Source organism: Pristiophorus japonicus, chromosome 16, assembly GCF_044704955.1.
Source record: "Pristiophorus japonicus isolate sPriJap1 chromosome 16, sPriJap1.hap1, whole genome shotgun sequence".
In the NCBI taxonomy this organism is placed as follows: domain Eukaryota; kingdom Metazoa; phylum Chordata; class Chondrichthyes; family Pristiophoridae; genus Pristiophorus; species Pristiophorus japonicus.
The window spans coordinates 53,304,523-53,319,404 of record NC_091992.1 but is presented as its reverse complement, the minus strand read 5'-3'; the positions used below and the strand labels follow the sequence as shown (position 1 = coordinate 53,319,404).

The following is a 14,882-nucleotide window of genomic DNA, read 5'->3' as shown; positions in this document are numbered from 1 at the left end:
CTGCCTCGCTGACCATCATTTCATAATCCGCGCTCAATTCATGCCATCTGCAGACTCTTCATCAACACAGTGAGTCATATTTCTTTTACACATTTGCTGGAGGTGGCCTTTTATGCTGCAGCCTTTACACACATAGTCTTTAAAACGGCACTGGTGAGTCCTGTGATTCCCTCCGCAACGCCAGCATGGAGCTACTTGGTTAGCTCCCCTTGGCGGATTCTGAGTTAAGGGACTCGGGAGCCTGTTCTCTCTTCCCTGAGAAAGTTCACGTTCTACAGTCCAGCCTCTGTGTACAGTACTTGCCAGGTTTGAGTCTTGAGGATGAGTCATCTGCCTAGAGCCGCAGGTTGAGGTCATAAATGCCTGGCTCATGGAGATGGCCTTCCTAAGTGTGACTTGGTATCCGCAGACAGTAGCTTATGAAGAAGGCCCTCATGGCCGATTCCAATGACAAGATATCCCGCAGCACTTCGGTGAGGTGGTTACCGAAATCACACAGTGCCGCCAGCCTCCTGAGGTCTGCAGCATATTCCGCGTTTTCCTGGCCTTCGGTGGGTGTAAAACCGGTGTCTGGCTGTGAAGATGCTCTCTTTGGACTTGAATTGTTCTTGGATCAGCGTTACAAGCTCCTCGTACGTCTTGGTCATTGTCTTCGTTGGTGCCAGCAAGACCCTGACGAGGCCATAGACAATGGGCCCACAACTGGTTAGCAGGATAGCTCTGCGCTTATCAGCCAGTGTGGCTGGATTGCCGCCTGCCAGGTCGTTTGCTGTGAAGAAATGGTCGAGCCTCTCCACAAAGGAGTCCCAATCATCACCATCGGCGAACTGCTGCAACGTACCAAGGGTAGCCATTTTCGTGTGAAGGTCCATAATCTCGTCGCCAATTGTTATGTCTTTAGATGCTCTGATAATGACTCCACTAGGGAATGTGTTGTACTTAAACTGTAGTGACCATAGTCCTTTATTGATAACTCCAGAGTGAGGATCACACCTGGTGGCCTGCCTTTTATACAAGGCCTGGCACACCTGTACAGGTAACGCACAAGTCTCCCAATGAGGTGGCCCCTGGTGGCACACCTTGTAATAGTACAAGCAGTACCCATGTAGGATACATGACAGTAGACCCTTCAGTCACCACTGGCATCATTTTCAAACAAAACTTATCTCCGTAATCTACTTCATCCCAGAACCAGGAAGGCAACACATCGGTCCGGAATTTGTAGTGGGTAATACCAGTGAACAAACAGCGTTCGCTGTTATTAACCCATTGAATCTGATCACAGATTCAGGATGTAGCGCATGCGCATCCGAACACAGAAATCCTGAAGTTGCAGCCAGTCATTCACTGCTCCGACACTAGCTGCGCTGTGGGCACCTCCCACCCATCCCACAGCTGGCATGCAGTATCATCAATGAAACTAATGAAAACTTGGGCTTTCCGCAGTAATATCGCTGTTAAATACCCCATTAAAAGTTAGACCTTGATGGATTAGGTGTAACTGGGGTTTTAACAGCGTATTGACAGCTAAACAAACATTATGGCCCTGAAAAATTAATTTTAATGTTGTGGAGTGTCAAATTTCTCCTTTTATAATAAAAATTATAATTTTTAAGAAACTTTAAAAATAATGTTAACTTTTTAAAAAAGTTTGTTCATCTTTATTTCAGGTTTACCTTTTCCCCATGTGAGAGCCCCAATCTTTATTTTGCTTTCTATAATATTTTTTAAAAGTCTGAATAAAAAGAGCTTCTTCACTTCCTGGTTCTCAGTCTGTGAGAATTCTACATTGTGATTGACTGCTTAGATGGCACAACAGCTCGCACTACGGGATGTGCTTTGTGTCTACTTTTTCTACATTCAAAATGCTTTATAGTATCAGCTCAGTGGATAGCACGCTCGCCTCTTTGTGGGTTCAAATCCCACTCCAGGTACGTGAGCACATAAATCTAGGCTGACACTCCAGTGCAGTACTGAGGGAGTGCTGCACTGTCGGAGTCGCCGTCTTTCGGATGAGACCTTAAGCCAAGGCCCTGTCTGCTCTCTCAGGTGGCTGTAAAAGATCGCATGGCACTATTTCGAAGAAGAGCAGGGGAGTTATCCCTGGTGACCTGGTCACTATTTATCCCTCAATTAACATAATTGCTATTTACAATATACATTAATGATTTAGACGAAGGAATTGAATGTAATATCTCCAAGTTTTCAGACGACACTAAGCTGGGTGGTGTGAGGAGGATGCTAAGAGGCTGCAGGGTGACTTGGACAGGTTAGGTGAGTGGGCAAATGCATGGCAGATGCAGTTTAATGTAGATAAATGTGAGGTTATCCACTTTGGTGGCAAAAACAGAAAGGCAGAATATTATCTGAATGGTGACAGATTAGGAAAAGGGGAGGTGCAACGAGACCGAGGTGTCATGGTGCATCAGTCATTGAAAGAAGGCATGCAGGTACAGCAGGCGGTGAAGAAGGCAAATGGCATGTTGGCCTTCATAGCGAGAGGATTTCAGTATAGGAGCAGGGCGGTCTTACTGCAGTTGTACAGGGCCTTGGTGAGGCCACACCTTGAATATTGTGTACAGTTTTGGTCTCCTAATCTGAGGAAGGGCATTCTTGCAATTGAGGGAGTGCAGTGAAGGTTCACCAGACTGATTCCCGGGATGGCAGGACTGACATATGGAGAAAGACTGGATCGACTAGGCTTATATTCACTGGAATTTAGAAGAATGAGAGGGGATCTCATAGAAACATATAAAATTCTGATGGGATTGGACAGGTTAGATGCAGAAAGAATGTTCCCGGTGTTGGGGAAGTCCAGAACCAGGGGTCACAGTCTAAGGATAAGGGGTAATCCATTTAGGACCGAGATGAGGAGAAACTTCTTCACTCAGAATTGTGAACCTGTGGAATTCTCTACCACAGAAAGTTGTTGAGGCCAGTTCGTTAGATATATTCAAAAGGGAGTTAGATGTGGCCCTTACGGCTAAAGGAATCAAGGGGTATGGAGAGAAAGCAGGAATGGGGTACTGAAGTTGCATGATCAGGCATGATCATATTGGATGGTGGTGCAGGCTCGAAGGGCCGATGGCCTACTCCTGCACCTATTTTCTATGTTTCTATAACACAAACAGATTATCTGGTCATTATCACATTGCTGTTTGTGGGAGCTTGGTGTGTGCAAATTGGCTGCCGCGTTTTCCACATTACAACTGTACAGAATTAATGCAGCACAGAGGAAATATTGAATTGTTGGACGTTTTAATGAGAGGTTAAATTGAAAACATCACCTGGTTATTACAGTGGTTTCGGTGGACATATTTAGGATGGTTTTCTAGGTTAAAGATACTATGTAAATGAGCGTTATTGTAAAAGATCCCATGGCATTATTCGAAGAACATAGTTCTGGCTAATATCCCTGTCTCAACCAACAGTATCGAAAACTGGTTAACTGGTTCTTCATCTCACTTATATAATTATAGGAAATCTCAGCGGGTCAGGCAGCATCTGTGGAGAGAGAAACAGAGTTAACGTTTCAGGTCTGCGACCCTTTGTCAGAACTGTTGTGAAAGGGTCATCGACCTGAAACGTTAACTCTGCTTCCTCTCCACAGATGCTGCCTGACCCGCTGAGATTTCCAGTATTTTCTGTTTTTATTTCAGATTCCAGAGTCCGCAGTATTTTGCTTTTGCCTTCATCTCACTTGGTGTTTGTGGGGTCTTGCTCTGTACACATTGGCTGCCACGATTAACCTTTAAGGATGACTGCATTTTAAAAGCAATTTATTGGATGTAAAACTTTCTTAGACTGAGCTACAGTGTATCTGTGTTGTAGTACCACTACCTAGAACATATAGTGCCAAGGATCAGCTTTAACTGCATGATCCAGCTGCACCTAAACATTTCACCTGCCTCCTGATGACCAATATCATCCCTCACTGTCAGAATTATATTCCTCTTTAACAAGTAAAGCTATATGCCCTCCTTGGTGATCCTATCCTTTCAGAATTCCTTGTACCCATTCAATTTCATTATAGATCCATCACTATTATCCAACCATGCTAATACAGAGCAGCCATAATCGAATTGAATGGTGGAACAGGCTTGAGAGACTGAGTGGCCTACCACCATGTTCCAACCAAAGTTCAGAGATGCCAGTTATGTCTAAATTTACAATAGAAACATACAGCCATAATTCCAACATTTTATTTCTAATACTAAAAACAACTCCAGAAATTCTGTACACATCACCCTCAGAATAAGGAGGCAGCCATTTAGGACTGAGACGAGGAAAAATTTCTTCATTCAAAGAGTTGTGAATCATTGGAATTCTCTACCTCAGGGGGCTGTGGATGCTCAGTCGTTGAGCATATTCAAGACAGAGATTGGTAGATGTTTGGATACTAAGGGAACTAAGCGATATGGGGATAGTGCAGGAAAGTGGAATAGAGGTCGAAGATCAGCCATGACCTTATTGAATGGCGGAGCAGGCTCAAAGGGCCGAATAGCCTACTCCAGTTCCTATTTCTTATGTTCTTATGCTAGAGTTAGGTGCTTCTCAAGAGCTCATACAAAAGAAAACAGCGATATGTGAGTGGCAAGCTTTAGAGTGGTTTTATATGGTTTCCTTTGCCCCACCATTGGCAGCCATCCTTCAGTTGTCTAGGCCCCAAGCTCTGGAATTCCCTCCCTAAACCTCATCGCCTCTCTACCTCTAATTCTTCCTTTAAAACCTATCTCTTTTGTTCACCTGTCCAAATATCTTCATATACGGCTCGGTGTCTAATTATGTTTCGGTGAAACACCTTGGGACGTTTCAGTACAACAACAACAACTTTTATATATATATAGCGCCTTTAACGTAGTAAAACGTTCCAAGGTGCTTCACAGCAAGTGAAGACAAAACAAGAAATTTGACACTGAGCCACATAAGAAGCTTGGTCAAAGAGATAGGTTTTAAGTAGCTTCTTAAAGGAGAAAAGAGAGGTAGGGAGGCGGAGAGGGAGTTCCAGAGCTTAGGGCCCAGGCAGCTGAAGGCACGGCCACCGATGGTCAAGCAGTTATAATCAGTTATGTTACATTAAAGTGCAAATTGTAGTTGTTTCCCTATTATTGGCAGAGCTAAAGTGTTATATGAGAGACTATCAACGTGGTCCATTGAACCGTGTCAGAGATTTTTTTGTTAGTCTTGTTTTTCTGAGCTGAGAGCAATGGGGCAGGTCTGCTGCCAGGCCTGGCCACCAGCCACAATTGTTCTCCAGCCAGTTGCGAGGAGATATGCTAAACCATATAACGTTTTTTTTTAAAAGCAAATTACTGCAGATTGCTGGAAATCTGAAAACAAAGAACTGGAAATGCTCAGCAGGTTAGGCAGCATTTCCTGAGAAACAGAAGGCAGTTGGTGTCAGATCTGATACCCTTCTCAGGACTGAACGTAATGCTCTGCCACTGTGCAGTGCTGAACAGTACATTTCAATCCTCAGCAGCACCCATCTCTGTGAATTTTAATCATCCCACAGGTTATCTGGGAACTGATAGCGGTTGCTTTTCAACCTGAAGACCTGTGCTTGAATCCCAGCCTTCACTGAAATTCCTGCTCAGGTTTGCCCAAGTGGTTGAGTTTTGTCCGGGATGGGGGCCTATGAGAGGGTAAGCTGGGTAGAAGAAAAACGGTAACAGATCATGCATCACTGAAGGAGCAGCATCGACAGGCTGTTTTAGAAACAGGCAGCTGGAAAGGGGCTGTGGGGCGAACTGTCGCTCACAGGGCAGGGGGGAAAAGCTGACATAAGCGCGTTTCTCTGCTGCTTTCCAGACAGTCCCAGTTCCTGTGCGTAAACAAGGATAATTGGCAAACTGCACAGTTGACACAAAAAGTAAGGGGGAAGAGGCTGTCAGCACAAAGAAATCGGCACAAGTTGAGCTACCCATCAGTGTTAAGACTTGATTTGAAATGATTTACCTGATAATAAAATCAGTATCGTTGTTGGCAATGGTGACCACAATGTCAGGGACATTGCTAGGAGTGTCCAGGTGACTCTCCATCGAAGCTCTGCGAAAGGAGAGAAACAATTAAATCCCATGAGACATATAGAGGTGCAATGTCCCCATCGGCATTGACACATTCACCTCCACTCCGTCCCTGTGTGAGCCATTTCAATTCTACAAATCGGCCTCATGAATCACAACAACAAACATGATAAAGATTAGAATCCACTGAACTGCTGAGAGGTGTCTCCGGGATATCTGGTGGCTGGCAAGGAGTTACAGGCAGCAGTTCTCAAATCGTAAACCACAGACGTGAAGTACAAGTCATTTACAAACAGCAACAGTATTCAGAGATTAACCTTGAACCTTGGCTAGACCACACTTGGGAGTACCTGCACTGCGCGTAGTTCTGCTCTCCATAGTTCAAAAAGGATATAAAAGCACTGGGGAAAGTGCAAAAATGATTTACAAGAACGACACCAATACTGGGAGCGTACAACTGTCAAGAAAGAGTGAAAAGGCTGGGGCCCATTGCTCTAGAAAAAGACTGAGAGGTGACCTGATTGAGGTAGAATCACAGAATGGTTACAGCATGGAAGAAAGCCATTCGGCCCATCGAGCCAGTGCCAATTCTCAGCTAGTCCCACTTCCCCGCCCTCTCCCCATAGCAAAGCAATTTTTTTTCCTTCAGATAGTTATCCAACTCCCTTTTGAAAGCTGTGATTGAGTCTGCCTCCCCCACCCTTTCAGGCAGTGCATTCCAGATTCTAACCACTCGCTGCGTAAAAAAGTTTTTTCTTGCATCGCCCTTGGTTCTTTTGCCAATTACTTTAAATCTGTGTCCTCTGGTTCTTGACCCTTCTTCCAATGGGAACAGTTTCTCTCTATGTACCCTGTCCAGAACTTTATCAAATCTCCTCTCAATCTTCTCTGCTCCAAGGAGAACAACTGTAACTGAAGTCCCTCATTCCTGGAATCATTCTCGTAAAACTTTTCTGCATCTTCTCTAAGGCCTTCACACCCTTCCTAAAGTGTGGTGCCCAGAATTGGAACAATACTCCAATTTGGGCCGAACCAGTGTTTTATACAGGTTCATCGTAATTTCCACACTAAACCTCTATTTATGAAGCCCGGGATCCCGTCAGCCTTTTTAACTGTTTTCTCAATCTGCCCTGCCACCTTCAACGATTAATGCACACATATCCCCAGGTCTCTCTGTTCGTGCACCCCCTTTAGGATTGTACCATATAGTTTATATGTCCTCTCCTTATTCTTTCTACCAAAATGCATCACATTTTTCGGCGTTAAATTTCATCTGCCACGTGTCTATCCATTGCATTAGCCTGTCTATGTCTTCTTGAAGTCTATCACTCTCCTCCTCACTGTTCGCTATACGTCCAAGTTTTGTGTCATCTGTAAATTTTGAAATTGTGCCCTATATACCCACGTCCAAGTCATTAATATATATCAAGAAAAGCAGTGGTCCTAGAACCGGCCCCTAGGGAAAACCACTGTCTACATTCCTCCAGTCCGAAAAACAACCGTTCACCACTACTCTCCGATCCCTGCCACTTAGCCAATTTTGTATCCAAGCTGCCACTGTCCCTTTTATTCCATGGGCTTCAATTTTGCTGGCAAGTCTATTATGTGGCACTTTGTCGAACGCCTTTTGGAAATCCATTTGTCAACCGCATTGACCTCATCGACCCTCTCTGTTACCTCATCAAAAAACTTGATCAAGTTGGTTAAACACGATTTGCCTTTAATCAATCCGTGCTGGCTTTCCTTGATGAATCCACCCCTATCCAAGTGATTGTTAATTTTGTCCCTGATTACTGTTGTATAAGCTTCCCAATTACTGAGATTAAACTGACTGGCCTGTAGTTGCTGGGTTTATCTTTACACCCTTTTTTGGACAATGGTGCAACTTTTGCAATTGGTAATTATGAAGGGGTTTGATAGGATACATGTAAAGATGTTTCCACTTGTGGGACAATCCAAAACTTGGGGCAATAAATATAAGATAGTCACTAATCGATTCAATTTTCACTAATAATACAGTAAGGAATTTAACATCAACAATTTGAATTTATATAGCGCCTTTAATGTAGAAAAACATCCCAAGGCACTTCACAGGAACGTTATCAAACAAAATTTGACACCGAGCCACATAGGGAGATATTAGGCAGCTGAAGGCACAGGAAACTTCGGGAGATCAAAAGCTTGGACAAAGAATTAGGTTTTAGGGAATGTTTTAAAAGGAAGAGAAAGATAGAGAGGTAGAGAGGTTTATGGTGGGAATTCCAAAGCTTTGAACCTAGGCAACTGAAGTCATGAGAAACATTAGGAGAAATTTCTTCACTCAGAGTGGTGAGAATGTGGAATTCGCGACCACATGGCGTGAATCATAGATTGTGAATTGCATAAATGTAAATAAGGGAAAAAGCTGTTGAAACGGAGAGATGAAGTAAGGTGGGAAGCGGCTCATGTGGAGCATAAACACCGCCATGGACCGAGTGGGCCAAATGTCCTCTTTCTGTGCTATAGATTCTATGGGGCTAGAATTTCCTACCAGATCCCTCCCGCCTGAATCTGAGCGGTATTCCGGCGGTTGCATCTTTAGAACCGCTGAAATACTGCTAAGGCGCTCCCGCGATTTTTGCGTGTTGACTGCCGGCAATAGCGGTATTCAGCGGTAGTGGACCAGAGCGGGTGGTGGCGTGGTCCCTCGGAGTCAGCGATCTGCTTGCCTTTGCCTTTGTAACGGCAAGCAGATCCCTAGCAACAAGTATTTTTTCTTTATCTCTGCGCATGCACGGGCATTCTCCCGGGATTTCGGGGTCAGAGATGGCCCTGCGCATGCGGAGAGAAGTGAGAGAGGGTTGTTGAGTGGGGAGGTGGAAATTGTTGTCTGCAGAGAGAAAGAGAGAGAGAGAAAGGAGTTATTTTAAAAGTATTTTGAAAGGATTTAAAGCATTATTATAATTCATAATATAATACATAATAAGACAAGATAAAAAATAAGAAATAATAATTAATCAATATAAATATGAATAATAAATAATTAAGATGCAAAGATAAGATATGGAAGTGGAGAGGGAGGTAAGTGGGAGGAGGAGGGCCGTGCGTTTTTGTGAAGAAGCCCAGGAATTGTTGGTGCGTAAAGTGGAAGCTCGCTGGGAGCAATTGACACGCGTGGGCGAGGAAAACCTGCACCAAACGTGTACCAAAGGATATGACGAGATCGCAGAGGCAGTGTCGTCTGTCGCGCCCGTGATGCGGGGGCCGAACCAGTGCCGCAAACATTGGAATGACGTTGTTGGGTCGGCGAGAGTAAGTAATAACTTTTATCATGCACTGACTAATTACTCTTAAGTAATCATTATGTTGTAAAGCTTAGTGTCATTTTTATTTCCCATCATCGATCTCATTGTGTTAGTCTTCTGTATTTTCATGTGTTCATCATGCAACACTTGCATCCTAATGGAACTTAAATGGTGCACTCGTTGATGAAAGGACTGGGGATGGTTAATTGGCGATGTCTGCCTATATATGTTTGTGTTCCATAATAGTAGCTGTGAAATTAGTTTCCACATTTTTTGAAACCTCTGCAGAATTAGCTAGCAATAGGGCGGAGCTGCGTAAAACGGGCGGAGGTCCGCCGAAGAGGGTTGAATTGACGGAACTGGAAGAAAGCGCTGCAGCCCTGACGGGAGTGTCTGATCGCACCACTAGAATGGAAATTCTAGCCCATAATATGTATGCAACCACTGTCTAAAATCGCTGCCGGAATATAAGATATATACATATAATATATATACACACATGCCCTTTTATATAACTTACACAATAGATATCAAACATACTCTATATCTTTACTAATAGATCTAAAATCTTGCATCTTCACACACTTGCAGACAACTTTCTCCATTATAAATTGCTATGCCCCCATTTATCATGGAAAGTCTGGAAACCCGTTGCTTTGATCTGGTCACTGGGTTCCCATAATTCATCAAAACACTTTCGGATATTTCTTCAACTGAAATGTCTAATGTCAAAAATAAGGGTTTAAGCAAAAAAATGTATAATTACATATTTCATAGTAACATGATTAAGTTTATCCACTTAACTGTCTCTTGGGTCTTTTAATGTCTTCATTAAAGTTTTTATCTGCCAAAAGCCTGGGCTTGGACTTAATATTTGTGCCCAGAAGCCATGACTAAGCTATATTTGGATTGTGCCGTCTGAACATGGCCACTGTACCTAATTCACATCAGTACCATTCCGCACGCAGATTCTGGTTACCTCAGGAAATTATGTCCACCTAAAAACTCACTGGGCAGTGTTGCTGCTCCTTTAAGTGTACATTCCAGAGATATCTGTAACAAGCAGTGGGAAATTAGTCCATGGCCCTCAGTGTGATGGCACGGTGCATCGCAGCGCTGTTACATTGTGCCAGTCTGTTAAGTATCCTTCATGTGCTCTCCCACAAGATGAGGGTCTTGGCATCAGACCGGTGGCCTATGGAGTGGAGGGTATCCACTTGCAGGTGGGGTAGAAGTAACACGGAACCTCCTACTGAATGGTTAAGGGCAGGACAGACTGCCCTCCCAGTACAAGGCCATGTGTTCTGCCAATGGAAACTTGAAGATAACAGGAGAAAAACAACATCTGAAGCATTGGGGGAAAATAAACTAAATATACAAAAGAAACAGAAAACCTCAGAAGGCAATGCTTGCAAAGAGCGGCCTCCAAAGACTTGGCAATGGAGTGTGATCTGGACGGAGACCAACGTTAAAAGTAGGTCATCACTGAGACTGAACAATGGTAACAGCTTATGTAGAATCCCAGAGAGCAGAGGAAATTCAAGTCCTGTAAATTAGTATCACTTATTCAATAGGAAGGTCTGTTCTTCCCAGTTCTCCGGATTCAACTCTGCAGCAGTTACAGGGTTAACGGCAGCTAGCAGTGGTTGCAGAGGCTGCGGTACCACAGGCAGTGTTGCGAAAAATATTCTGGAAACAGCTCAAACACTTCGGCTTAGTCATGCAGACACGACTGAGTTATGTTTGCAACACGACAAATGGCTTGTATACCACATACACTGCATCCACCGCACTCTCTGTTTATGTGACACACACACACAGTAAAGCAGAATGACTTTTCTTTTTAAACTGAGTTCATGGTTTAATATGGTTTTGAAGTGCTCCTACTAAGTCTCTTGGCCTGTTTGTTTATGACGATGTTCACAAGAAGCTCTGTGGAGAGACAGGCCACGTGGCCAGAGAGAAAGCTAGAAATCTCTAATGATAGAGAAAGGTTGCGTGAATCAAAGATCAAGATGGTGGGCAAGTGCCTCATGAGAGACTAGCTGTCAAAAAGATACTGATCTGGACATGCTGTTTGTACCTAATCATAGGCAGTAAGCGAAGCATCCAGCCCGCATAAATACAAGCTGAGAGAGGGAGCAAACGGAGTCATGGGAGAGAAGGATTGATCAGATTCCAGCAGGTCAAGCAAGAACAAACAGAATAAGGAAAAGCTCGCGAGTGAAACATGGACAGTTTGGATCAAGGTAGTACTGGAAACAAGTGAAGGATGGGACAGGTATCACAATTGAAGTTATGAGGAGAGGCAAGGCAAGGGAAAGAGGAAGGTTTGAGGTGACCTAACTGAAGTTTGGAAGATTACTAGTGATTGACAAAATTGATCCAATCCAATGAGCGAATGTTAAAAAGTAGGAAGCTGTCAGTGAAATCAGGTGGAAATGTTTTCACCCAAAGTGTTACAGATCTGTGGCGTAAGTTACTGGGAATGGCCCTTAAAACTGGGCTAAAGAGGCAATAGGACACCTTGTTGGAGAGAGGCAGGTTTGGGGATATGTTGATCACAGGGGGAAAGTGGGGTTGATGCACCAGGAAGGAACGGAATCGGTGGAGCTAATGGCCTTTAGCTGTTCGAAAACATTCTGATGTTCAAAGTTGGTGGTGCGAGAAATAAATTAGATAGCTAAAGACTCTCAGCTAATTCTACATATCTGGTATCCTGGATCGGTTTCCCGACAGCTTTTAATCAACTGTAAAAAGAGAATCCTGAAATAGTCGATTTCAAATCAATAAGCGGTCACACTGTACAATGAAAGATCCTGCACAGCTCTTATTCTCACATTTCAGATGAACTGGATATAAAGGATTACACAGAATATATGGCACAGAAACAAGCCATTCGGCCAAACAGTCCATGCTGGCGTTTATGCTCCACTCGAGCTTCCTCCTGTCTTTCCTCATTTAAATCTATCAACATAACCCTCTATTCCCTTCTCCCTCATATGCTTGTCCAGCCTCCCCTTAAATGCATCTATACTATTCGCTTCAATCACTCCCTGCGGTAGCAAGTTCCACATTCTCACCACCTCTGGGTAAAAAAGTTTCTTCTGAATTCATAATTCACTGCTGTGATAACAGAAGAAATTTCAACACAAAAAAAATCTCCTCTCCTTTTATGCTTTAAAAACAATGTGTCAGCGTGCCAGAGATTGGGGCCAAGTACATTCAGTTCTGAGCTGGGAGGGGTCGGAGCTGTATCTGGCAACCAGCTGCTTCCTGTTTGATAAACATTGAGATTGCACTTTGTCTCAAAACACTGTTTCAAATCTATTTTTTTTTACAAGCAAAAGTTAAAATTGAACAACATAGCTACTGTCGAATGAAAGGTCGACCTCAAGGGACCTGCCCTGGATGGCGTGACATCTTATCCAGAGCCATAATCCCAAGTCACATCTTGTCCGAGGGCATTTCTCTGGGAAAAGAGTCGGAATAGATCAACGAGAATGGGAAATGATGGGCGAGCAGGGCTTAGCACAGCACAGAACATGGCTGGCACAGGTTTGAGTCAGTGTCGCCAGCTCTAACAAAGCACCACAACTCAAAATGCCAAAATCGTTCCTGTTCTTAGATGGTGTCAGAATTGCTGTGGTATTTCCAGCAATCCGAGTTTTTACTTCAGATTTCCAGCATTCACAATTTTTGCTCTTTTTCCTTAACCATGTTGATCCGCAGCCACATCATCTCACCTGGGTGCAGCAGCCAGCCTTCGGCTGAGTGGCAGCATTCCTGTCTCTCAGTCAGAAGGTGCAGGGTTGAAACCCCGCTTCACACAGTCCCGGCGAGTGGAGACATGCAACCTTGGCTCTGAATACTGGGTTGCCATCCAGCGAGATACTCGCATTGCACGGGTTGTGGGAGCCCATAAACCCTCCCGTTGTACAGGACTAACCACCCTATATCGGCCGGTGTGAAGATGGTTATGGCCTGTTCACGTCGCGGCCTGTCAGACTGTTAATCAGTCTGTGAATCCTCCACTACTTTACGCCATTCTCCATGGGAAGAGCGCAAAGATATGAAAACAACCTGGGTGCAACTATATTCCAAGGGCTAATGTCCTGATTTAATATAAGTTTATACATCAAATTGACCTAGCTACATTTATGATGCAAACATGTCAAGCTACACATTGGCATCCAAATGGCTGGAAATCGGCCTCTATAGCTGGGCTTCAGCTAACCAAAGATGGTGGCTCCAAAGGTCCATAGGCCACAATCCCGGAGCTTACACCAGGAATGCACCCATGGTGTCCTCCAGTGTTGACCCCCGTTAGAGCTTGCAGGATCAGAGGGAGGACATCTAATTTACACGGGGGCGGCAGGCCTCCCTACCACTATGGGCCCATCTCTGACATCTGCCTGCCCCATTCAGCTGGAATATTCCGCAGCTCCTCAGATTGAAAGGTTTCCCTTGACAACCCCTCTCACAGGCCCCACTGTGCTTCCGCATGACCCTTGTCTATCTTCCCTTTTATTTCAGAGAGGAATTCCAGCCCACTTCCCTCGCCTGGACTCTCCTGAGTGGGACCCACTCTCGGTGTATCAGCCTCCAGTGATATACCGTGGCTCTCATTTTTTTTTTAATTTTTCGTTCAGGGGGTATGGGCTTTGCTGACAAGACTGGCATTTATTGCCCATCCCTAATTGCCCTCGAGAAGGTGGTGGTGAGCCGCCTTCTTTAACCGCTGCAGTCCTTGTGGCGAAGATACTCCCACAGTGTTGTTAGGGAGGGAGTTCCAGGATCTTGACCCAGCGATGATGAAGGAACAGTGATATATTTCCAAGCCAGGACGGTGTGTAACTTGGAAGGGGACTTGCAGGAGATAGTGTACTTCTAGCTGGTAGAGGTCGCAGGTTTGGTTTGGGAGGTGCTGCAGTGTACCTTGTATATAGTACAAACTGCAGCTACGGTGCGCGGGTGGTGGAGGGAGTGAATGTTTAAGGTGGTGGATGGGGTGCCAATCATGTGGGCTGCTTTGTCCTGGATGGTATTGAGCTTCTTGCGTGTTGTTGGAGCTGCACTCATCCAGACAAATGGAGAGTATTCCATCACACTCCTGACTTGTGTCTTGTAGGTGGAAAGACTTTGGGGAGTCAGGAGGTGAGTAACTCACCGCAGAATACCCAGCCTCTGATCTGCTCTTGTTGCCACAGTATTTATGTGGCTGGTCAGTTAAGTTTCTGGTCAATGGTGACCCCTAGGATATTGATGGTGGGGGATTCGGCAATGGTAATGCTGTTGAATGTCAAGGGGCAGTGGCTAGAATCTTGCTTGTTGGAGATAGTCATTGCCTGGCATTTGTTACTTGCCACTTATCAGCCTAAGCCTGAATGTCTTCCCGGTCTTGCTGCATGCGGGCATTAGACTGCTTCATTATCTGAGAAGTTGTGAATGGCACTGAGCAGGCATCAGCGAACATCCCCACTTCTGACCTTATGATGCGGGGAAGGTCATAGATGAAGCAGTTGAAGATGATTGGGCCTTGGACACTGCCCTGGGGAACCCCTGCAGTGAT

The 14,882-nt window shown here is 44.6% G+C and overlaps 1 protein-coding gene across 3 annotated transcripts in view; it reads right to left on the bottom strand.

Moving 5' to 3' along the window:
* The window catches only part of bckdk (branched chain ketoacid dehydrogenase kinase), a 123,537-nt gene that overhangs the window by 36,432 nt on the left and 72,223 nt on the right, over window positions 1–14,882 (bottom strand). For 2 of the 3 annotated variants that reach the window (XM_070858126.1, XM_070858127.1), the window contains exon 9: window positions 5,959–6,048. The exons of the other annotated variant lie outside the window; for it this stretch is intronic. In XM_070858126.1, the coding sequence (XP_070714227.1) occupies window positions 5,959–6,048 (90 nt within the window). The remainder of the gene's footprint in view (window positions 1–5,958; window positions 6,049–14,882) is intronic. 3 annotated transcript variants of the gene reach the window in all.